This window comes from Zerene cesonia, chromosome 11, assembly GCF_012273895.1.
Source record: "Zerene cesonia ecotype Mississippi chromosome 11, Zerene_cesonia_1.1, whole genome shotgun sequence".
Classification (NCBI taxonomy): domain Eukaryota; kingdom Metazoa; phylum Arthropoda; class Insecta; order Lepidoptera; family Pieridae; genus Zerene; species Zerene cesonia.
Window position 1 is genome coordinate 2,322,227 of NC_052112.1, and position 26,810 is coordinate 2,349,036.

At 34.9% G+C, this 26,810-nt stretch overlaps 2 protein-coding genes across 2 annotated transcripts; one reads left to right on the forward strand and one right to left on the reverse strand.

Annotated features, from left to right (window-relative positions):
• Positions 1-2,158: 2,158 nt before the first annotated feature.
• Positions 2,159-17,105, reverse strand: LOC119830502 (coagulation factor IX-like). Its single transcript, XM_038353546.1, has 10 exons — positions 17,102-17,105; positions 16,735-16,873; positions 16,021-16,270; positions 14,881-15,033; positions 14,342-14,384; positions 11,023-11,203; positions 10,067-10,310; positions 9,585-9,737; positions 3,371-3,532; positions 2,159-2,311 (listed from the first exon to the last, which is right to left on the reverse strand). The coding sequence occupies exons 1-10, from the start codon at positions 17,103-17,105 to the stop codon at positions 2,159-2,161; spliced, it is 1,482 nt and encodes a 493-aa protein (XP_038209474.1).
• A 5,525-nt stretch (positions 17,106-22,630) lies between these two features.
• Positions 22,631-26,767, forward strand: LOC119830503 (chymotrypsin-2-like). The gene is made up of 6 exons (XM_038353547.1): positions 22,631-22,684; positions 23,480-23,548; positions 24,095-24,302; positions 25,158-25,404; positions 25,780-25,938; positions 26,550-26,767. Exons 1-6 carry the CDS (start codon positions 22,633-22,635, stop codon positions 26,697-26,699), a joined length of 885 nt encoding a protein of 294 aa, XP_038209475.1. The 5' UTR covers positions 22,631-22,632; the 3' UTR covers positions 26,700-26,767.
• The last annotated feature ends 43 nt before the right edge of the window (positions 26,768-26,810 follow it).

Genomic DNA, 26,810 nt, shown 5'->3' on the forward strand with positions numbered 1-26,810 from the left:
TAATTTGAAAAATCAATTTACTTTTAGCACGCTCGCCTGGTCTCGAATCCCAGACTTATCGATTTTAAGTCCGAGGTACTCACCACTGATCCAATACTGCTTATATACCTAAATGCTTACAACACAGGTTACCAATTACATGATTTTAAAAATGAAAGATAACACATCAACCTTAACACTTAATAATATAACAATAATTATTAATTTAGCCATTTTCGAGGAAAGCGGATAATAAAGCTGAGATTAAATATAATCTACTTTTGATCTTAACTGAATTACGTTATATTTCACTGACGACACTGACCCAATATCTTGATAAATTAAACCTTAATTTAAACTATGTAGTTACCTTTAGCAGAGTAGTTTAAATGGTATATTTATATGATAACGAGATTTATCTGTAAACTGAGTATTTATCTGGCATAAAATACATAAATGCTAGTTCTATTTGCGTTAGAGTTGAGCAGATGTGATCTGGTGGAACACAAGATAATGATCATGGAGCAAAAGTCGATTAGCAAAAAGTATAAATACTTCTTACGCCGCCCAAAATCACTGGGAAGGTTTTATATTATTGCTCGGTAGTAACTGAATGCAAAAAATGACTGGTTGGCTACAACAGCAAAAAGCTAGTTGAATAAGTATGTTGATGAAACGACATTTTTGCATAAAAGGCCCGTTCCCTTTTTCTTAGGTTTTCGCCTCCGTGCTCAATGGAATTCCCACGGGTATTAGAGGTTTTACCGAGATAAAAATAATAGTAGTATATATCTCTTGACACCTTATATATCTAGATACAAACATCATATCATAAAATCTCTGTATTGCGACGTGAAAGAAAGACAAACAAACAAACGTACTATCACATTTGTAATATCAATTACGAGTGAGGATTCGTGCAATGATTTTCATGGAGTTTGCCTTTAAAATTCTAATGTTCTCTGCTTGTTCAGAATTCCTCTAATTGACTATTCCAAACACGTCTTCTCGTCGTTCCTCCACTCAAAGACTTCAAAAGGAATTTTCATAAAGAAATACACCAGATAATATTGTTATTCCAGCGATAGCGTTTGGGTAATTTTCATATGAAATTAATTCAACAGTTGTGACAAAGACTCACGACTAGACTAATTTTACTTGTTAAGGCTAAACAAAATTGCACAGTGAGTATATTTGACCTTACTTATTCGCATTACGTAAATAAATGCTGAGCGATACAGACATTATTCAAAATATTATAACTAGCTGCGTCCCGCGGTTTCACCCGCGTAAGTCCGTATCCTGCAGGAATATCGGGATTAAAAGTTGCCTATATGTTATTCCACTTGTCCAGCAATCTATGTACCAAATTTCATAGCAATTGGTTCAGCAGTTTTTGTGTGAAAGAGCAACAAACACACACACACATCCTTACAAACTCTCGCATTTATAATATTAGTAGGACTAGTAGGATATTTGAAATGGTGATGTCATCACATAGTCGCGTGCTACCGCCTATAATCAAAGTCCCTAGCTTTTAAAAGCCGACTATAAGCTACATAGAACAATTAATAAATGAAAATAAATATAATGTATGTAGTGTTCACACTCATTCATAATGCGGCTATAAGTTTCTTAACAACATAATGTCGATGCTACTGAATCCGTTCAGTAGTCTCATATACTATTACCACAGATAACATAATACTGCTCTTATTTCGTGAGAAATTTGGTGTATTTTAGTTCCTAATCTGTTTTAATTCATAATCGATATTCAATATCATATATTCAAACTGAAACCCAAAAAATTATTCATGTAAACTATTACAATTATTTAGGAGTAATCGTTTTTTAAAACAAGGGACATGCCAAATGGGAGATCATTTGGCATGTCCCTTGAAGAATCAGCAAGTAACTCGATTGTTATTATTTTTAAATATATTAAGGAGATTTATTCAAGGCCGTATTTATCATTAATTTCTTTGGGGAGAGGGGGGGATCAAACTCTGCACATATTGGTCAGTAAATAACGCTTAATCAGATTGCATTCATTATTTATTTGTTACAATGATAACACTCCAAAGATTAAACATAAATTCACTCATGGTCATGTGTTTTGCAGTTCGTTAAAGACGTTTATGATCAGAGAATGATATGTAATCATGCAATACAATTGTGATTATTCGTCCTTATCGATGTGGCTTAAGATCCAATCTCGGAATTCGTAAACGCCCGCGTACACTTCCGGTACTCCCTGACCGCAGATGAACTTACCCCATGATACTACACCAATTTGCGTGTTGTTAGCCACCAGCGGGCCTCCAGAATCACCCTGAAATAAACAACGCAATTTTTTATTTTCAACCGACTTCACAAAAGAAGGAGGTTGTCAATTCGACTGTATTTTTTTGGCTCTGTTACATCAGAGCTTTCGACTGGGAACAATTTTTACAGCTGTCAAATAAAAAATATATGAATGATTCTTCTTTTACTTGAAAGCTGACGCCTCGCGTGTTGTCCCATTTCTTTCTTATTTAGTTTCTTGTAAAAATACAAGAAAAAATACAATATAACAGCTATTTCGATAAGTTGAAACATAATATATCCGACTGTAGTGGTCTATTAAAATCAAATTTAAGACCTGATAGGTTTCATTCAATAAAGTCTGAATTAATTTAAACATCGAAATTGAAAGAAAGAAGTGGTTTGGGCTGTGCGTGGAAAGATCACTATCAATCAGTCAGTCAGTCAGTCAGTCAGTCAGTCAGTCAGTTAGTCACCTTTGAGTTTTATGTACACATAACTAGCGGTCCGACCTGGCTTCGCCCGTGTGGCACATATAGCCTATTTATTTAAGTGTTTTTACACCCAGTAACTTTATTAGCGCGATCAAACAAACGATCTCTGCAGTTTTGTATTGTAATTTCAGAGTATTTTAATAGATATTATTATACATATAAACCGTCGTTTGAAAGATTTAATACATCATATATGTGGTAGTCGGGCACGCTTCGGCACGAATTGGGCCAGCTCGCACCGGGGAATAACCACACCCCCACAGGAGACCGACGTGAAATAGCATTTTGCTGTGTTTCGTTCGGTGAGTGGGGGAGCCGGAGTCCCATATCATTTTCCTTGCCCTTCCCAGTCCTTTCCCTTATTCCTCTCGCCAATCCTTTCTTAATCCCTTCCCAAAAAGTCGGCAACCTATTTGGAGAGGTGTAAGGACCTCTATAAATGTTCATGGGCGGTGGTAGCGCTTACTATCAGGCGACCCACCAGCTCCATTGCCGACTGTGACATAAAAAAATACATAGGGACACAGGAACAGAGAAAGCGACTTTGTTTTATAGTATATAGTGATAAATTTGTATATTAAAATGTTTCTTACCCGACATGCACCTGCACCTTCTTCTTTAGAAGCGCAAACATTATCATCTGTAATTGGGAGATTGCTTGGCCTGTTGTTCACCATTATATCCTTTCGACACTGTTCTACCGACACCGTTTTTAGGTAAAGCACTTGAAGTTTATCAGGTACATCATCGTAATACTAAAAACAATTTATTCTATTAATTTTAAATTGTAATAATCCTACTAATATTATAAATGCGAAAGTTTGTGAGGATGTGTGTGTGTGTGTGTGTTTGTTGCTATTTCACGCAAAAACTACTAAACATATTGCAATGAAATTTGGTACGTAGACAGTGGGACAAGTGGAATAATATATAGGCAACTATTTATCCCGATATACCTACGGGATACGGATTTACGCGGGTGAAACCACGGTGCGCAGCTAGTGCTTTATAAGGCAAGGCGTTGCTATGGTTCGGAAAAATGTTGTGGGTAAGAATTCTGCCTTGTGATATTTTCTTTTCTATTCTTTAAAATTTCTTATATAATGTATTCGTTTAACAATGTAATCTTTATATTTATTCTCATACAAGCTGTTGCCCGGCTTTAGCCCAAGGTATCAAAATAAATAGATGCCTGTATAATCCCATTAAAATTTGGTCTAATTTTAATAATTTTGAAATGAAAAGGGACCTAGAAAAAATCAAAAGAGTTCTCTGTATTAATTAAAATTTTCAGATTTTAACAACCAATAGACAGTATTTGACACAAGATTTCATATGTTGAAAGACCTATATAAGGGTCAACTTACATTTTAATAAAAACATAGGGTCTGTCAATACATGAAACTATGAATATGGTATAGAAAATAAATTTGCGAATATAATTAAATGATAGATAGGATAAGTAGATAGGCATTGGGTAAATCTTCAAAAATTTAACTAGTTATAACAGAGGCATTTAATTGCAGTTCTAACTACGCAAAACTTTTCATAAAACAGGAGGTTTTAACGGTTAAATGTATGTAAATTATTATTGAACTTAGCATACGACTCACATTAATATATCCCCATCCTGTCAAAACGCAATCCGTACCACCAGGAGTAGGGTTTTCAGCCAAGGCTATTGGAGCCACATTGGAAGTATAATTAAATTCACCCGCAATTTTAAGTAGCGAGATATCATTTTCCAATGATGTTCTATTGTAATTCTCATGGTTCATAATTTTATCCACGCTATACCTGATGCCAACTGAAGACAATGAAATTGTCCCAACAACAACTGTTATATTATCGGGGTGGTCGCTATAAGAAAGTAAAGGTTATTATCTCCTATTGGTTCACTTAACTAAACCTATTTTTTATAGATTTGTTTTGAACACATTTTTATAAGATTGAGCTGTATGTTTGTATGTAACCGACTCCTTTTGACTCGATGTTGCCCCACTTTAAACGGACATATTAAATTCAAACCGTGCAATTACTTATTAATTGATGAGTTTATCTATTACTCCTGATTAGAATCGCCAGCAGATATATGAGCAAGTGATTTAAGTAATTTAGATGATTTTATGATTAAACCGAGTTATTTAACTATATGCTTATACAACTCGCCTACAAAAAATGTCTATATTAATATAAAAGTAATAGAATACTCGATTGTGCAATGGGCAGCTGACAACACCCATGTCGGTCTGATGATGGATCCTCCGCAAGAATGGTACTCCCGCCAAGTGGTCTTCCTCAGTGATACTTGATATGGAAACTCTCCTTCTTCTGCATTTGTCCCTCCAAATATTTTAGTCTCAGGATCACTGTATGTGCCTAAGCGTGCACCTGCAAAATGTTGAATGAAAACCTACCTATTTTTATATGTATTGTATGACCGCTTCCTTGGTGTAGTGGTTGACGCGTGAGCGTAGAACCAAGGGGTTCTACGTTCGATTCCTGGTGGGAACGCACAAAAGAAAGTCTCGGTCTGGCAGGACACAGAAGGCTGATCACTTTTCCATGAGGAAAATCGATCAGTGAAACAGATGTATATCAAATGCCCCATACCATAGTACCGCCTTTCGCATGCTGTAGCATGCAAAAGAAAGAAAGAAAATACATTTACGATCTGCATGATATTCGAAGACCATAGACAGTTCTACTTATTCAAGGTGGTGCATTATAAAAAAAAATAAGTAATTAACTCACCATGTGCGTACCAGGACAATAAAAATAATGAAAAAACATATATTTGAAGCATTTTGCCGTACTTGGCGAGTCTTCAATGGCTAATTATATCCAAAAGTTGTTCTACTTATATATAATTGTGCTTAGAAATAAGGCTCTACACACATAAACATAATAATTTAAAGCAAAAATTTATTCTACTATATACAAATACTTCAAAATTAGACATATTTTTTTTTTTTTGTTACAGTCGGCAATGGAGCTGGTGGGACGCCTGATGGTAAGCGCTACCACCGCCCATGAACATTTGGAGAGGCATAAGGTCCATTGCAGACCTTACGCCTCTACAAATGGATTGCCGTCTTTTTGGGAAGGGATTAAGAAAGGATTGGCGATAGGAATAAAGGAAAGGGCTGCGAAGGGTAAGGAAAAGGATATGGGCCTCCGGCTCCCCCACTCACCGAACGAAACACAGCAGAATGCTATTTCACGCTGGTCTTCTGTGGGGGTGTGGTACTTCCCCGGTGCGAGCTGGCCCAATTCGTGCCGAAGCGTGCTCGACTACCACATACCAAAATATATATGAAGTGAAATTAAGAACTTTTTAACCTTTTTAAGGGATCCGTATAAATTAGATAAGGAGCAAATGCAAAAAAATCACTAAATCTGTATTTTTTATTATTTGTTGTCGTAGCTTCAGAAATATATCAATGAAAATAAAATATCAACTGTTTTACTCATGAGATACAGCCTGGTTATAAACAGACAGACATACTGATAGCGAAGGCTTAGACTCGAATTTACTCTTTGGGTTTTGAACACAAAAAAAAGAGTTTTTAGCTACCACCATATTTTTAACGGGCTTTTATTAGTCTTACATATGTGTTTTTATCATACTTAGACTTGATTTTGACGCACTTTAAACGGACATAATTATTTACTTCAAACTTTGTACACTTCATAAAGATCGGTGACAAAACAATAATTTCATAAGTTCCATCTGATTAGAATCCCCAGGTTTATATAATTCCCTGACATATTATGCTCTGTACAAAAACAAAGGAGACAATTTTTGTGTATTTTTTAGTTTTTTTTAACTATATTTGTTATTTTACAGCCACATATTATAATATAAAAGGTCTTCATTCAATGTGGTTCAAGCAGGGGTAATGTGGATATGGGACAGATTAAATATTGTTTGCTAAATTGTCTGGTTTCGAATGGGGAGTTCTTTCGGATGGAGGGACCTGAGACCTTTTTAATGTCGTAGTCGAGCACGCTTCGGCACGAATTGGGCCAGCTCGCACCGGGGAAGTACCACACACCCACAGAAGACCGGCGTGAAATAGCATTCTGCTGTGTTTCGTTCGGTGAGTGGGGGAGCCGGAGTCCCATATCCTTTTCCTTTCCTTCCCAGTCCTTTCCTTTATTCCTCTCACCAATCCTTTCTTAATCCATTCCCAAAAAGTCGGCAATCCATCTGTAGAGGCGTAATGGACCTTATGCCTCTACAAATGTTCATGGGCGGTGGTAGCGCTTACCATCAGGCGACCCACCAGCTCCTTTGCCGACTGTGACATAAAAAAAAAAAACATAAATCGCATGTCTGAGGTTCTAAAACTTGGTTTACCACTGACCCACGAGCGCTATTATGTTTGTGGTTATGTCTCAGCACTTTCATGAAATAAGTGTCTTTTTTAAGTTCCTCGATTTTTTTTCTTTTGTTATAATAGTTGTTGTATATTTGTTTGTAAAGTCTGGAATGCGTAGTTCACCGTCTTTACCCATCCAGGTGGAAGTTAGACATTTTTCTTATCTTTTCAAATGTATTTTAAATTTGTATGTAATTCGATGAAAGAGATTGAGCCTCACAACGCAGGCGATCCTAGTCTGGGATTAAATGCAGCATCTGTAACTATATTATGTAACATTTTTTGATACAAATAAACAGATTTTTTATTATTTTTTTTTTTTGCTAATTGTGCCTGTGCCTTGGTGACGTTATTAAAATTTTAGTATAATTGCTCATTAAGAGGATTATCGATTTATATGTAAATTAACATGTATCAACATAGGGAAATGAAGTTTTCGATAAGAATTTTTTAATTGTATTCTAAATTAAACTTGGTAGTCGAGCACGCTTCGGCACGAATTGGGCCAGTTCGCACCGGGGTAGTACCATACCTCTACAGAAAACCGGCCTGAAATAGCATAGCTGCTGTGTTTCGTTCGGTGAGTGGGGAAGCCGGAGGCCCATATACTTTTCCTTACCCTCCCTAGTCCTTTCCTGTATTCCTTTCGTTAATCCTTCCATTAAATCCCATTCTAATTTGAAGTCGGCAATCCATTTGTAGTGGCGTAAGGTCTGCAATCGACCTTATGCCTCTCCAAATGTTCATGGGCGTTGGTAGCGCTTACCATCAGGCGACCCACCAGCTCCATTGCCGACTATGAAATAAAAAAATAATGATAAATAATCAATGAGTGCTGGTTATTTAAATTAATTAAAGCTGTTAAATTAAGTTATCCGGAAAAAGATGTATCTATTTATAATCATTACCACTACCACGATGGCTAATGCGGGTGGCAAATGTCACATGTCGTCGAACTTCTAATTCTCGGACTTGCCGGTAACGATGATTTTATTTTAAAACTAGCTAGTTTAGTTAATAGCTTAGGTTTAGAACAGCTGTTCGGCCCGGTTTCACCCGTGGTACATATATAGCCTACTAGCTGCGCCCCGCGGTTTCACCCGCGTAAGTCCGTATCCCGTAGGAATATTGAGATAAAAAGTTGTCTACATGTTATTCCAGTTGTCCAGCTGTCTACGTACCAAATTTCATTGAAATCAGTCCAGTAGTTTTTGCGTGAAAGAGCAACAAACACACACACATCCTTACAAACTTTCGCATTTATAATATTAGTAGGAAGCAGGATGTCACTCAGTGTAATTGCAGCTTTCTAATGATGACAGGATTTTTGAAATCGGTCCACCGGTCCCTCGTGTTGGCGTGACGAAGGGAAATAGGGATTCAATTTTATGTATATAGATAATATTAAAGATTCTTTTGTATTGCCATAGATATATAATCATAAAAAGGACAGGGTTTTAAATAAAATTTCGAACACGTATGATACTCAAATGTATATTGCTACAAACAGAATTTGTTTTTTACGCTAGAGCGGACAACTGGGGGGTGGTACCATCCCGGAGCTGTCCAAATTCGTGCCGAAAAAGAATATTAATGTATAAAATATTCCAATAGTAAATATAATTTTTCCATTGAATGAATTTCTTAATAAAGGAAACGCATTTATTAAGAAATTCATTATTAAGCCGAATCAACGATGTCTAGAATCCAATCTCGATATGAGAAGACTCTTGTAAACACATCTGGGTAACCTTTAGCGCAACCTACACCCCAGGACACGACTCCAACGAGTTTCTTATCTATAACAAACGGACCACCAGAATCACCCTGAAATCAAGCTCACAGTTAAAGTCAAAGTAAGGTACAGACAGACCTTACGAATATACAAATGGATGACCGACTTATATGAAAAGATTGACGATAGCAATAAAGGAAAGGACTGGGAAGCGTAAGGGAAAGGATATGGATATATCCGAACATCGAGAACACAGGAAGAAATAGGGATTAATATTTATATATGACACATTAATGATTAAAAGCAAAAGTCTCAAGAGACAGAAGTGCTAGTGTTCTTTATCAGTCTATTTTGTCTCTATTACGAATTCCAACAATTTGTGTAACAGTTTTATGCCTCATAGCGTAATAAACAACCAAGCAGTTATATATCAAATAAATAATAACAATATTTATTCTATGAAACATGCAAAAGTTAGTTTGATTCGTTAGATGCTTGAAATATTTTTATGTATCTATTTATCAAGAAATACAAGCTAAAAAGCTAAGCCACATAACATTACGCTGTGATCAACTATAGAAGGCCGAGCGTTCAAATTGTTATGTTACCTACCCATAGTTTATTTTTCTAGAAATTATAAAATAGCTGGACACAGCTGACACACAGTATGTACTAATAAATACTCACTTGGCATGCACCCGTTGTTCCTGATGATATGGTGCAAATTTGTTTGTCTGTTACTGGAATACCGATACCTTCTAACCTTAGTTGACATGTGTCTACCGTTATTGTATATGATGTCAGCAATTTAAGATTATCTGGTCTGTTGTTATTGCCCTTCTAAAATGGTATACCACAATTAGCGATTAAAATGTATGTTTGGGTTTCTTTATTACCTTTCTTTTTTTGTGTATGTTGCAAAGTAGTTTTTCCTGGCTTAATGTGGGTACGCCAGTGCAATCACACATCACAGTAATATTATAAATGTGAAAATTTGTTTGTGTGAATGTTTGTCTGTCAATTACGCTGAAATTACTGAACGGATTTTGATGAAATTAGACATACAGACAGGATATGACCTGATTTAATAAATGCTCCCTTGGGATGAAACAGGAATCTTGATATCCGGGCGGAGCCGGAAGCGTCTATAAGTGCTTAATAACACTCACTTGTTCATTGCCCCACCCTGTAACTATGCCCTTTCTATAACCAGGAGTATTTCTGTCGGGCAAAGCTATGGCAGACACGTTCGCGTTGTAAGTCATTTCATCGACTTTAAGCAAGGCAATATCGTTTGCAAAAGTTGAGTTGTCATAATCCTCGTGGTTCATTATTTGTTTTACTTTATATCTTTCGCCACCTGACGACAATTTGATGCTTCCAGCTACTACTGTCATATCTTTTGCATTGACGCTGTAAGAAAAATACAGACTCTGCTTAGCTTGCAATACTTATTAACGTAATTATCGATATGTGATATACTAGCTGCACCCCGTGGTTAAACCCGCGTAAGTCCGTATCCCGTAGGAATATCGGGATAAAAAGTTATCTATATGTTACTCCAGTTGTCCAGCTATCTACGTACCAAATTTCAATGCAATCGGTTCGGTAGGTTTTGCGTGAAAAAGCCACAAACACACACACATCCTTAGAAACTTTCGCATTTATAAAATTAGTAGGAAGAAACAAGTTGGTAACTTAAACCTTAATTCACAACAGATAAAACCACATTCAAAAACTTTGATTTTAAATTTCGTCCTTTTAAGGGTTGCATAAATCGAATGTTGAATGTATGTATACTGACTGCGCCCTGCGGTTTTACCCGCGTAAGTCTGTATCCCCTAAGAATATTGGGTTAAAAAGTTGCAATCATAATAATAAGATATAGCTGTTCAATTTCTGCATGCTGTGTTATCCTTTAATTACTTTTTCCCAAGAATATTTTTTACATACTACTTATACTTATGAATCACTGTAAGCAAGTGTTGGTTGACCGAATAAATAAATTATAAATATTCAGTGCTCTGATATGATAATGAAAGGTATTCAATGAAAGGCTGATTTAATAGTTGGCTGATAGTAGTGGATATGAATCTTAAGAAAAAATCAATAAAATATACTCTACTCAAATGTGCAATGAGCAGCTGTCATTATCCACATCGGTCTGATGATGGAGCCTCCGCAAAAGTGGAATTCCTTAGTATCATTCTTTCTCAATGATACTTGGTACGGGAAAGTACCTGCTCGGGCCTTTTCACCACCCACTATTTTAGTCTCTGGGTCTCTTGTTTGTTCCAATATGGCTCCTGCGTTAATATTATAAACAAATAAGCATATTAGAACCTTGAGAAATTTTGAAAGAATAGACAAAATTTGATCACGAGGCGGGATTCGAACCCGCGTTTCTTGCCTAACCGTAGCAACGCCTAGCGTCTCGGCCACCCGTGATCCTGCCACAGTAATCGAATTTCTTCTACTCTTTCGGTTTCATGTGCCTAAGTGGCACCCCACGCCATCTATTGAGATAATGAAGAACCATCACAACCAATACGAAACATTATTTCAATGATTACAATATTGTATCGATGGAACGCGGCCTTTGTTTAATTAAATTCTATTAATTAAACTTCTATTCATTTATAAAGCATTTCAATGATATAAAACTAAAAATTTAATATTAGAACTGCAATAATGAGTATAATAATGATTGAAAAAGCAATTTTCACTGCCTCCATTTCATGTACTCAGTAACACACACACACAGGAAAGTGAAATTTATCTCATTTAACAGAATCGGGGTCAAGATGTGTGTTATAAATTTCAATGTTGTGTTATCATTTAATTCAAAATCAATATTAACTTACCCTCTGCGTACCAAACAATGAAAATTAAAGGCAAATATAATAATATCATGAACATCATTGTGTGCTCGATTGGCCTCTAAATAACGGAAAGAATCGATTGTATTTCTATTTATAATATGTCATTAATTGGAGTAGATAAGAAGTTCATTTGACATATGAACAAAAATTAATTAAAATATAATATGTATATAAGGCTATTATTAGACATTCTTATCTACATATTTAAAACTAACATATGCTTTTAAAAAAAATGCAGGGTCCAACACAATAACTATAAGTAAAGAGTTTCAAGTACATCTGTCCAAATCGAGTCTAAAGGAATCGGTGACAAAGCTGCTAATGGAGCAAAAGCCCACGACGGCCAGAAAAGGAAATAAGCTAATAACAGCATGTTAAAAAACGATCTCATGTAGAAATGCTGAAAAAATTAATCGTGTGTAATCTACACTGCTCAAAAGCATATCACTTGAAATGCATCCAATTTCTTTTTGCACAAAAATGTTTACTTCGGGACTACTTCGTTTCTAGCCTTCTAAATCTTCTTGACATTTTTAGACAGAAATTGTGTCTAGATACTGTACATGCAAACAATCAGGGATCCTCATAACAGTTAATAAAACGACAACTTGGTTGAAATTAAAACCACGTAGGTTTTATCGCTCTAAAAGTCTAAACACAATCCATAAATCGCTGTAAGTAGTAAATAAGCATTTTTTATTGACTTTTCTAATGGCAATTTTTTAACTGGCCAAAGTCACTGAAATTGGTTTAAATGTTTACGAGGAACGCCTAAAAATAAACATAAAGTATACCCGATGACCATAAGATATATAAGATCGATACATAAGAGAAGTAGTAGCTCAGTGGTTAGGACCTCGGACTTCATTCGAAAAGTCGGGCTCGAAACCAGAAAAGTGTACAAGTAAATTGCTTTTTAAATTCTTTTTTTTATGTCATAGCGAGCATCTGAGCTGGTAGTTCAACTGATGGTAAGCGATCACCAACGCCCTTTTGCAGACCATCCACATTACCACTACTCGAAACGGTGAAGGAAAACATCGTAATGAAACCTAAAAAGGTCTCAGATTCATAACTTCGTCGACGTGTGACATCTTCCAACCCACATTTGGTCAGCGTGGTGGATCTTGAAACCCTCAAAGGAGTACAAATATGGGCTGATGATGTTGATTATAGTGGTGGTGGTAGTGGTGCTGCTGATAATTATGTATATATACCCATTGAACCTATTAACAGCTAACTGTATCCACTTGGTATCAAAGATAGTGCCAACATAGAAGAGCATTTATGAATTAGTTGATTTGCACAATTTTACTATAATTTTTCGATTTTCAGATTTTTTTTTTTCGGGCTTTAGGGAAATATCATCACTTTGTTTTGTAATGCACACGGCAGGATTATTTTATTGGCCTTCAATTAAGCCCATTTTTATGCCACTTATAGATAATATTTAACCAAAAAAAAGACCTTTCGCATGGATTGGACCCGTGGTTAGTGTATATGCGAACAGTTAAACACCTATTATAAAAGTGTCTAAAATATAACAAATTCATACCCGGACACACTGTATAATATAACGCAATACTTATACAACTTATTTTTCAATATCTGGCGCCTAGTCGAGCAAAACAGCGGCTCGGGTGTACCAGTTCGTTTTATTGAAGCACTTCGGGCGATTCTCGATCTCCTATAATTTCGTTGTGCTTTAAATTAATAGTCTGAACACGGCATATATTAAATTTAATTTAACAGCACATGTGGATAGCATAACCACTGCTTAAAACCGGCATGTCCAAGAACCAAAAGTTCTGCCAACCCGCACTTGGCCAGCGTTGCGGATTATGGCCTGAACCATCATAGAAGGCCTGTGTCCCAGCAGTGGGAACATATATGGGCTGATGACGACGGTATGTATATGATCAGCCTTGTCATTTGTGGATTATGTGTTTATTTAATTTAATTTCATTCTTTATGTATGTGAATACTGAGCATTCGTTAAGAGTTGGTTTTTAAGAAAATCTATCGCTGTATTCAAAAAGTAAAAGATACCGAAAAGGAAAAATTAAGGATTTTCTACATAACAAAATGAAATCCTATGAACAAACACATCACATGTAAAAAAACCAAGTTTCGCAACACAGTTAAAAGTTGTGAGATCCAATCAATACCTATGAATTTTTTTTTTATATTTTAAATAAATAAATTGAATATATTTTTATTATTGTTGCGCCTTGTTTTGTTGTGCTGTTGTTGTGTTGTGTTGCTGAGTGTAAAACTCGAGAACGGCTCAACCAAATAGTCTAACTTTTTGACGACGTTTATAAAGTTTGGATACAGAAATAAAAACACTTAATTTTTACTCATTGAATAATTACAATAACAATATGACCAGTTTTACAATCATTTATAAACAAACAGCATTAAATAAACATATTTAATAAAATACAAATTACTCGGAATCAATTTTGTCTGATATCCAATCCAGGTAAGCGTACACATTCGTGAACACGTACGGATACTGTGCCGGCCTAAATTTATCCCGTACGCCGCAAGAAATAATACCCACAACTTCATTATCAGCCGCCAAAGGACCTCCAGCTTCTTGCTGTAAACAATAACAAATTGTTAAAAGAACCAACCGACTTCTAGTGGAGATGTAGACGAAGTTAATAAGATAATAGATTAATTATCTTCAACTTATTATAAATGTACCTACGCTTTGCTCTATTCTATTGGATAATTCTAAGTGCAGTTCAGTACTCCAGCTTTCAAATAATAATAAACATTATTAATGACCATAAAAATGAAACTTATTTTACTAAGCGTCTGTCTGTTTAGTTTCTGATATTAAAATAACATATACGTTGTGCTACGTTAATAATATATTAGTTATTGCTTTGTGCCATCGCGTACACGTTAAATATTCCTTTACAAAAAGGTTGCCTGGAAGAGATTGCTCTTGAGCAATAAGGCCGCCTTATAGTGCATATGTGCCGGCATGGTCTTTTTTTTTACAATGTCAATTTATTTTTCGGTGATATGAAGAATGAATGAATATATATACTATAAAGAATAAATAAATAAATGAACTTATAAATCACCTGACATGGACCGAAAGGTTCATCTCTCTCTCCGCATAGCTGTCTATCAGTTATAGCACTATTCGGGTAGGACATTAGAGCTTTTCGACATTCATCCAAAGAAATTGTGTCCAGATATGTCACTTGTAATTGATCAGGGAACCTTCTGTTGCTCTGAAACATGAATATTTCACTTTCTGAGACGCATGATATTATCTAGGATACAATTAAAATCTTTAATGTTGACCTTGAAACTTCCTCTATCCAAAGAAGAAACGAAGTAAATAAATAATACATAAACTTTCTTTGTCAGTAAACATGATTAACATTATTATTATCTTCAAAAAGTATAGAGCAATGATGTATATTTTTTTTTTATTAGATAAAAAATCATAATACCAACTGCAGATCTACACTAAGACAGCTTGTATCGTAGGCCTGCAACCCTATATCGATATCAAATAGTAAGTACATTTAAAATTAACATAGCAATTAATATTATTCCACACAATACATAAATTTTCAATTGTTCATAATATATATGAATATCTCAATCACGATTTTTCATTTAAATTATTACTACAGCCATTTTATATTTATATTTTATAATTAAATATTTTTAGCCATGCTTACATCATGTCATGTCATGTCCATTACATTACCCGGAAAAGTGAAAGCCAGTCGAACATTTTAAAGGATTCGATTGTGTCTACGTCCGCTGCAACCGAAGGTCGATAGGTCTTAGGTATAAATTTATTAAGAACTAGCATTCCGCCTGCGGCTTTGCCCGCATATTCGCAGGAAATATAGACCCGGGGTGTTACCGGCAATGTTCCCGATCGCGTTCAATTTCCGGCAGAAAAACTGTCCTATGTCCTTTCTCGGGTTGCAAACTATTTCTGTACCAAATTTCAACATAATCGATTTAGCCGTTCTTGAGTTATAAATAGTGTAACTAACACGACTTTCTATAATATAAACAGAAGTATAAGCTAGACTAGACCGCAAGAAGTTCGAAGAAATAATACTCTCAAGATTTATTCGTTCCGATTTTAGAGTTTAAGCTGCGACCGTGTATTGTAGAATGTATTGATGGTTTTGAAATTGATACTTTAAAACTATAGATATAGATCATTTGGAAATGTAAACAGACACACTTACCGTGTAGGGTCCCCACCCGGTCAATGTGCAATTCGTTCCAGGTTCAGTCTCTTTCGATGCTAAATCAATGGAAGACACGTTGGAGTCGAAGGTCAGCTCACTGGTCAGCTTGACGAGAGCAATATTGTTGTCCAAGGAGGTTTCATTAAAATTTTCATGGAGAATTATTTTTTCCACTGGATATGTCGTACCTAAGGTAATATCGTTGTTACCAACACCTACTGATAATTCGTTACTGCTTTTCCGGTAACTATAGAGAACAGAAAGTCAAAACTAAGAATCTGTTTATAAATATTGTGACTCAAACACAGGGATAAGAAAATATATACATAATATAAGAAATATATAAGAATCTACCGACGCCAAAAAGAAAATGGGAAAGGAAAGTAATGGAGCAGGAAATAAATCTGTAAAATGAATACAATGGAATGTTTGTTAATAATTTTTAACATGACTGCTATTTGCTAAACAATATTAATATGAATTAATACCAAACATATAATTCAAATGTGCTCAAAAGCATTTTTTTCCGTCCTGTCTATCTGTATGTTTATTTTGACTAATCTCTCAAACGGTTCGATAGATTTTGACGGGACTTCCACTTGCGAAAATGTAATATTGGAATTTAAGGAAAGAAATTTCTAGTGAAACTTCGCATTTCAGCTATTGAACAGACTATACATGCTATTATTAATAAAATAGTATAAAGCATACCCTTCGAAACATAAAGCAGCTGTTAAAATCCATTGAGGTTTGATGATGGTGCCGCTACAGAAGTAAATTTCCGGTCCACGTTTCCTCTGCAGTGATGCTTGGTAGGGGTACGCTCCATCTTGTGCGGGTTCCCGTTTCGCTACGTAAAAGCTATATTATGTGTGACCGTTTCTATTTTCAACGAATCAGGATGAGGAAGCGTACACGTATTAATATATTAAGTTTCGCTTGGAGCTTTCAAACTGATGCCTTTCTATGTTCGATCTAGCAACAGAGTTGCAATAAGGAAGAATGAATATTGTTTTTTTTTATTGAACCGACTTCAAAGCCATTCAAAAATTATATAGTTGCTATTAACGCTACCCACCCATCTATTCGAAATCAGTGCCAGCCAAGTCTTATATTTGTAGATAATAGATAGATATTAACCTCCTAACAGTTCTTTTTTTCGCCCTCGAATGGTTATGAAATCGGTTCAATTTTTGGTAAAACTTATTTATTATTACCTTTTTATCGCTGCCAATTACCGTATAATACAATTTATGGGAGTAATCTTAGTTATTCGATATGTAGTAGACTCTCTGAGCTAGTAAGTACATTTTTATTAATCTATTTTATGCTTCACTATAGACGACGCCGAAGACGACGAAGTCCTAGGCGTTATTTATCTAAGAATGTAATTATACGCAAATAGGCAAAAAATCGAGTCTGCGCTGTTCAGTATTGAGGAGGTTCCTCGCAGGAAGCTCTGGTTACAGCATCCATGTCCTGAAGGAAGTTAGAACAGGCTTCCATGGTAAATCAATTTAAAATCTCGTTTACCTGGGGTCGGCAGTCATGTAACGATGGAGCTTATTGTTAATAAATTTATAAAATTTCGTCTCTTTACTCTTCGCCCTTGAGAAATCCCCTATCCACCTTTTGACTCCATCATCAGATCAGTGCAATATTACCAGATTATTATATTTACCTAAAGTTACATACGAATGCAAAACTATACCCTAATCAGACACCGGGAAGTGGGTCAAAATTCACTTCTAAGATTTTACTTCACTGTGAATTAGGCAGTTTTTCTTCTTTCGATTTAGATAAAAAGTCCTTAAATCGGTTCACAATTGCAAAAAATAAAGTGTAACACACATTTAAAAAAACATACACGAATATAGAATTATATGAAAGTCGGTTAAAAAAAAGAAAAATGTAGATTACGTACCCTCTGCGATCAGAGTAATTGAAAGAAACAGTAATATAGATACTTTAATCATATTGATGAATGTCGAATATTACCAGCAGTTGGTTTAATATATATGGAGTTATTGAAAGTAAAGGTAGTTACATATAATTCAAGTAACATTTACATACTTCTTCCTTCTTGATTGCAATTTTAAAAGGACTGAAACTTAAAACTGTCAACTCCAAATTTACATTGATTTTAGTAAATATTCAGGAGCAGTAACAAATAAAAGAAGAGAAGAGCATAAGAGAAGATAATCGAAAGGCAATTGTTTATTTTTTTTCAAAAAATAAAATCAGTATACTGTATCATTTTTGATACTACATTTGTTTGTAATATCAAAATTTTTATATTCCCAATGTTATAAATACCAAATAATAATTCGTGCTGAAAAGAATTTAATTATTAAAGCTTCAAACGAAATGTGTCTCGTTTTTTTCTTTCTTATCTCAGATCTTTTGCCTGGGTAAACTGATTTTCATGGTTCTTTTTCAATTTGTAAGCTGGTGTCTACCGAAATTTTTGAGGTGATTGTTTTTGCTTAAAAATAATTATTTTATATGCAAGCTGGCGCACATTTGATATTATCTCAGCTGGTTGAAATAGCCGGTCAAATAATATATTTTTTGTTCACTTTTCACATGTTGTGTACCACCTTTAAATATCTATTACAAAATTAACATACAATTAGGAAATTGTTAATATTAATTGGTTAAAATTTTTTAATTAATTTGTGTTTTTCATAATTACTCAATTACAGAATAAAAATTTATATCGTACATCTATAATGTGCCCAATTTAAAACTAAATAATAATAAATTCAGACTATACGGAGGACCTTCTTATCACTTCTAGCAATCTCTGCCAGGTAACTCAAGCAGAAGTAGCATTTTTATGCTGTAGTATTGTGAGCAATGAGTGGATTTCTGATGGTGATGATTTTTTTATTTATTTTAGGTCGCTTTTTAACATCAAGGTCATTAGCGATTATAAAGGTTGACAATTATACTAGGATGCTTAAATTAGCTTATCAATTTGTATGTCTAAGACACGTCTAAGGGCTCTCAAGTTAAAGTTTCTCACATTCGTGCTCCAAAAATACATTTTCCAACAGTCGGTTTGTGTAAATATGATATAGTATTGGATGCTTAGTGTTATAACAGATGGTCATACCAAGTACATTAAATACAATTGTTGTAATAAATTGTAGTTTTATTTCAATAATTAATGTCGGTTAGTGGTGTTAAAAGGTTCATGCTATGACGCAACTCCGTGATATAAGTATATACTTCGTCTTATATACTATATCAATCCCTTTATTGTATATTTTCAACTATTTTTATGGTACATTAAATTCTACTTTTAAAAGCAGCGGTGGCTCAGTGGTGACGGTCACGGACTTAAAATCGATATGTCGGTGGTTCGAGAGCGGGTGAGCGTGTAAGAAATAAACTGATGTTTCAATTTATCTACGCATGTGGATAACATAATCACCGCTCAGAACGGTGAAGAAAAACATGGTGAGGAAACTGGTGGTGCAAGATTCAAAGTTCGATGACATTGGGACATCTGCCAGCCCGCACTTGGCCAGCGTGGTGGATTATGGTTTGAACCCTCACAGGAGACCTCTGTCCAAGCATTGGGAACATGTATGGACGGATGATGATGATGACATTAAATTGTTAAATAGCTAAATAGTGTTGAAGTTGAGAACGTTGAGCCTAGCAAGGGATGTATGCGTAACACAAGTAGACACTATTCTTTCACATTTCTCATCACATCATCACCAATCATCCAAGAAATACAATTCGATGACCTATAACTCTGTCTCTTTGGTTTACGTAATGATTGACGGAAACCCAGTGGGACTGTTTCAGCACCAGCATTCTTTCTTCCGATGTTTATAAAAGTTTAAAAATTCCTATAATTTATTATACCAGCTGACCCAGGTATCCCGAATCCAGGTACCGCTCAATCTGAGGTCGAATATCCTAACCACCACACATAGTGTAATTAATATACTTCTTACTGTTACAAAAACATTACTATGCTATACTAAAAAAAAAAACGCCATCTATCGGTCTACTGTAACACTAAATTGGCAATTAACATTGTAATTTTTATTTTTATTGCATTGACGTCATAGAACTCTAGCGCGCAGAAAAATGTGTTAAGAGATAATATCAAATTAAACATTTGTTTTTCGCATCACAAGTATGTTAAATATAGTTTAGTATACATTCGTATGAAATCAATGGATATAAATTTAATTAAAGCGACCATTCACGTATAGTTTTCCTCGAACTCGATGTTTGCTTATCTGAATAAACAATAACTGTTTTTGGTTATTCTGTACAATAAGTGTACAATAAAAATACTCATTCAAGGTGAAATAATATATTAAAATGTAAGATCTTTCTGAATATGACATATATAATGATAGCTAATATCGTAACTTAGCTTAGCTCAGGTTAGGTCTATCGCAGAGGTAATTCTGCGGTGAGATGCTTCATTTCTATGAAAATTTATTTTAACCACGCGGCCGGAGCTGCGGGTAACAGCTAGAGTTGAATAAAACCATAACATTTGACACAATTTACATGAAATCTAAGCTTGTGGAGAGATTTCCTTGTGTGGATAAATAAATAAATTGAACGGTATAATTATAAAATAACTTTATATAATTTTAACATTTTCAAATTAAGTAGGTATATAGGATTACTTAGTATTATGTTTAAGTTTATTTAAAAATAACATTGTTTTGATATTTTATTGCGAAATTTTAACAAAAGTAAATAATGCCTTGTTGTTAAGTTGAAAAGTTTGTTAGTAAACAAACTTTTCATAAAATACATATGACTAGGTTAGCTACACTTCCACGGAGGGTTCCTCCGCTAACCTAACCAGCACCCGTGACCCCTTCACGGCTCAACAAAAGAAAGAATAGAAATCCGACATAAACCGCGGACCTTAGCTATCTATGCATGATTTTCCAACTCAAAATAAAGAAAATATTAGCACTTGGTCTCGACTACCTGCCTTCCGTGAATGCTAATAACAAATAAGTTAGCTATTCATCTATTAGAAATTGATAATGGAAAATTTTGGAATGATTTAATGAATATATCGAAGGTTAAATATAGGCTTCCATTTTAAAAAAGGCTAATTACAAAAATATAAAAACACTTTATCGACAAAACAATTAATTGTTTTCCATTTCAAGATTAGAATAAAAGAAATGTAATTACAAAGAAAATTTGATACTGACATACTTTACACTAAAGCCCTCATGATATCGAAATTAAATCAAATATGAGTGGTTAATTGTTATTAAAATGGATACTGGAAATTATTAAATGCATAGATACGTTTGTTTCATGAAATAAGTTACACAACACGAAAGATGAAAAAAAACAAAATATACAAAAGTCGTATAAATAAAAAAAAGTACAACACTGTTTGTTTGCTTATATCAAATATCGTATGGTGAACAACATTTTCTGAAAAGGGTGTTGACTCAGTATTGTGTCATAGATTCTGTTTAAGATGGTGTAATTTAGACCTTCTACTGCAGTAGTTTATTGTAACAAAACTGATGTAAATTATAAAATAAACAGCAAATAAGCATAAATAATAATGTTAATTTAATTACCAATACATTAGTGATATTAAATAAATATGTCCTTATTTACTATCTATATTAATTTAAAGATTAATATTAATTTTATATTCATATATAGCGATCAGATCAAAATGCTTAAATATTAACAATGTGAGAATGTTGGGTGCTTCAAATACTGTCAATGTTAGATCTGCTCTGACAAAAGTTATTGTTAATTCTTATATTTGAATGTTTATTTGGTACACAATTAACAGAGGCAGAGGGATACTATGCCAACATTTTATGGCACAGGTAGCAATCTCGAACTGAGAGCATTTCTACAATTGCTCTTATAGGATTTCGGCCGGTGTTCTTACGTCAGACGAGCTTTTGACATGATCGAACAAGAAGCATGCCAGAAAAAACATATCTATTTCTTATGTTTAGTATGTGCGAAGAATTCAGAAAAAGTTTTATGTAAGCTGGTAAGTATATTAAAACGGAACCAGGCAGAGGCATTCTGAACTCTTTGCAAAGCCTTTGCAGCGTTCCAAAAGACAAATCTCGAAAGCGCTGAGTTAAATTGAGTCTCGAAACGACAAGGGGCTCTAAGGTCTATATTACTAAACGAAATTTTTTACCACATACGTCACTTTTAGTAGAAGCGACTTTAAACGATTTCAAGAACATTGCTTCAGAATTTGAGGTTACTATCAAAAATCACTCCCAAATTACTAGCCTCCTCCACTTGCTCAATCGGGAAACCATGGCGTGTTTTTCGTAATGGATCACACGTATAATAAATGGTTTTTATGAAAAAAATAATAAACGAAAAGTTATATTCTATATTTAGCTTAAGTTTTGTTAACATTGAAATAGTACAAATAGGAATATTAATAGTTTTTATTTTTAAATTGTATTACACCTTTATGTGAAGTTTAATTAAAGACTAAGATAGATAAAAAATTCATTACCAAACGTTGTATGCGTCCCTTTACTTTGGAAAAGCATATAAATTAAAGAAAACTCGTTTACTACATTAATGAGGCAGGCATCTAGCAAGATGTTGCAAGTGTGGGTTTTATTCTTGCTATCAACAGCTTGGGTATCGGATGGTACGTAGTTTTCTTATTTATATATTCCGCCCGCGGCTTTACTCGCGCGGAATAAGGACATTTACAAATGATTTAGATATCCCAAGGGAGCAATTAATCGAGATAAAAAGTATCCCATCACCCAGGTCAGCTCATACCCAGTTTGAATACCAAATTTCATAAAAATCCGTTCAGTAATTTCAGCGTGTTTGACGGACAAAATCCGAACAAACAAACTTTCACATTTATAATATTAATATACAATATATAAATATTAGTGTGATATAGTCTGGATACCTCCTTTCTGGATTTTTAATAAAATATATTAGACGTCAATGTTACTGAAGTGATCCAAATTTATCTTTAATTAATGAGTAATTATAACTGTCCTTGTCCTAGTATAATAAACTAATGTGTATGCAAAAGTATGTTTTTGTCCTTTTTCACGTCACTACGGAGCGATTTTATGGTAAAAATTTGTGTCTGGAGACAGTTGAGTGGCTAGAGAGTGATGTAGGCTACTTTTACCGTAGATCTATACTAAAATTATGTGTTTTTGTTTTTTTGAACGCACTAATCTCAGGAGCTACTGGTCCGATTAAAAAATTCTTTCAGTGTTAGACAGCCCATTTATTGAGGAAGGCTATAGGCATATATATACATATACTACGGGCGATGCCGGAGCGGACCGCTAGTAAACTTTTTACTGTGACCACGCGAGTGAAGTTGCGGCAGCAGCACTTGCTGTATTTTTAAAATTATTAATTATGTTCAATGTACAATTTTAAATTTTAAATTCGCAATTACGTTCCATAGCCGCATCATTTACCACTGAGCTATCAAGTAACGCAGACATGGAGTATGATGCTGCTACATCTACAGGCCGTATGTATTTTCATTAGAAATTTTTTTATGGGCAAGCAATTCAATTAGAAATTACATCAGTATATTATTTGTAGGTATACATCTTGGTATAACATACACTATCAAAGCGAAGACGCGGTCGAAAGCTATATAATAGGCTGGTTTAGTGATAAGTAATTTAATACAGTACTGAATTTATGTGGAATAGTTAATACAGTGCCTCCGTTAATGTTATCTAAGATGCCTTATAATGTCGTCTTCTCTACTTATTTACCAATAGAAATTATACATGAATAAAGCATGTACGAAACATAGTAGATTTAAAAAAAATTGTATAAGCAATAAGTAATCTACAAAAGCATTTGTGATATGAATTGTTTATGTGAAATTATGTTAAGTAGAAAGGGTGAACGAGATAAATATCGATCACGGGCATTGTCAGATTTTACTTCTTTAGGTATTGGTATAAGGTGAAACGAACAAATGTACAAACAATCAAACAAAATATATGCTAAGGCGCGAAGATATTCTGATACTTGAATTATGAATATATAAAATGAATTGCAGTGCCTTTATTTGAATCCGAAGATGAAGGACCTTTAATGAAAGGCAACAGTCAAGTCGGTACTAAAATATTTGGAGGGAAACCCGCCGACGATGGAGAATTTCCGCATCAAGTGTCGCTGAGAAGAAGCACCTGGAAGGAGTTCCACTTCTGCGGCGGATCCATCATCAGACCAAAATGGGTGTTGACGGCTGCCCATTGCACAAAGGAGTAACTAGATATTTTCTAAGCCTAACTAGTATTATAAATGCGAAAGTAACTCTGCCTGTCTGTATGTTACGCATTCACGCCTAATAATAATTGATGAAAATTGGTATGAAGAACTTTTTATCAAAAAAAAGGGCAAGAAGGGGAGTAAATAGTGGAAAAGCTTGTATGAAAGTTCGTTATTCGGCGCGGCGTAGTGGGGAGTCACATCGCCAAGTATGCCCATCACATCTAAACCACTGAAAAAATTTTGACAAATAGTCTAGACCTTGAGAAAGACCTAAAGACTTATAGGCCTATGGGCGGGAGGAGCCACGGGTGAACAGCTAGTTATGTAATATTTAATGGCACGAAACGGAATATTGTGTAGCAGGATTTTTTTTATGTTCAGTCGGCAATGGTGCTGGTGGGACTCCTGATGGTAAGCGCTACCACCGCCCATGAACATTTGGAGAGGCATAAGGTCCATTGCAGACATACATACACCTCTACAAATGGATTGCCGAATTTTGGGAAGGGAATAAGAAAGGATTGGCGATAGGAATAAAAGAAAGGACTGGGAAGGGTAAGTTAAAGGATATGGGCCACCGGCTCCCCCACTCACCGATCGAAACACAGCAGAATGCTATTTCACGCCGGTCTTCTGTAGGGGTGTGGTACTTCCCCGGTGCGAGCTGGCCCAATTCGTGACGAAGCGTGCTCGACTACCACATACAAAATACTAGAAATTTTATCCATGTGTAATATTGAATTCGAAAATTCAAAAGCCTTTAACACTAATCATGACACCGTCTGAATAATACGATGTTATATACAATTATAAAGTAAGAAAAATTTATATTTTATATATTTATTTAGATTAAGCGCTGAAGAAATAACAGTGGTCGCTGGAACCAATAGTGTGTCATCAGGTGGCTCCAGATATGAAGTAGAAACAATTATGAATCATGAGGATTTCAATAAATCATCGCTTGTTAACGACGTTTCGCTTCTTGGAATGGCATCTGAATTCGAATACAGCTCAAAAATTGCGCCCATTGCCTTGGCATCAGAAGAAACTCCTGTTGGAACAAATACAATATCAGTTGGATGGGGGACATATAATGTGAGTTACTTTACTCACCTATTAGGTTACAAAATTTTTTAGCTGTTTTTCAATCACGTTATTTTTATGCAAACGCTACCACAATTCACAGAAGGCAGTTTTAAAATACACATCGGATATAAATAAGCAGCTGGTCTATAAATGTGCAGTTATTGTTAAAATATAGCCCTGGGAATCGACCCCCGATCAGTTATGTGCGTTTTCTGGATGAAATTTCAAGGATGTAAATGGTCTCTAGCTGTAACAATATACCTCCGCTGCTTAAGTCCAACTGACATAATGTGCACTTAAAAGCTTTCTTCGTGAAATCGAGGTTTGGTTTGATTAAGAATATTTTAAATACACAAACATTTTAATGAATAATTAATCTTTCAGGACTACGGAGACTCACCTGACAAATTACAGAAGCTAAATATGTCAATAGTATCTTATGATACATGTTTAGAGGCCTATCGCGACTTGCAGACATGGTACCCGTTATCAGAGGTGGATCAAATATGCGCCCAAGATAGTCCAGGCCATGCTACGTGTCGGGTGATTAGTTTATTTCATTTTAACTTATTGCCCGCCATTTTCAGATTCGATATAAAATACTTACACGTAGTCTTTTCATAGATTGCCGATTGATATCAGAAAAGATAATACAAATTTTAACATTATGCAATGAGAGATTGCAAACCATCAATACGAGTTAACAAGGATATTCCCCTTTTAATTGGGGATATCTTGCATAAATACCCATGGCCCCCTGGAAGGAGCCGTGGGTTATGTCGCATTCCTTGTGACTAAAACTCCACTGTGTTCCATCAAGCCGCTTTAGTGAAGGGGCCACGAGAGCTGGTTGTTATAGGCTATATCACTCAGTGAAGCTGCAGCTATCTCATGTTGAAAGAATTCTATAATCGGTCCAGTGATTTATGCGTGAAAACGTTACAAATACAGACCATTCTAGGTAAATTGTGGTGTCCAATGCTAGATGCAAAGACAAATACAAGTAATGATATGAGTACTACCTATTTTATCATTAATTAAAGTGAAAAAAATTAAAAATATATGATGTTATAAAACTAAAAGAACACGCTTAAATGAAAGAAAGTTTTTTAACGATGTTTTCCATGTCGTATAACCTATTTTTTTGTTTCCAGGGTGATTCTGGTGGTCCATTGATTGCAAATAATGAGATCATAGGGATTGTGTCCTACGGTTTTAAACCCTGTGCCAGAGACTATCCGGACGTGTTCGTAAAGGTTTACGCTTACATCGACTGGATTACAGACAAAGTTGATTCGGAATAATTATCGTCGTTAGATGATTCTACAATATGTGTGTTGCATGATTAATAAATAGAAATATGAGCATTTCATACAATGTTTTTCTTAAACCTAATCGGAATCATCCTGATATCT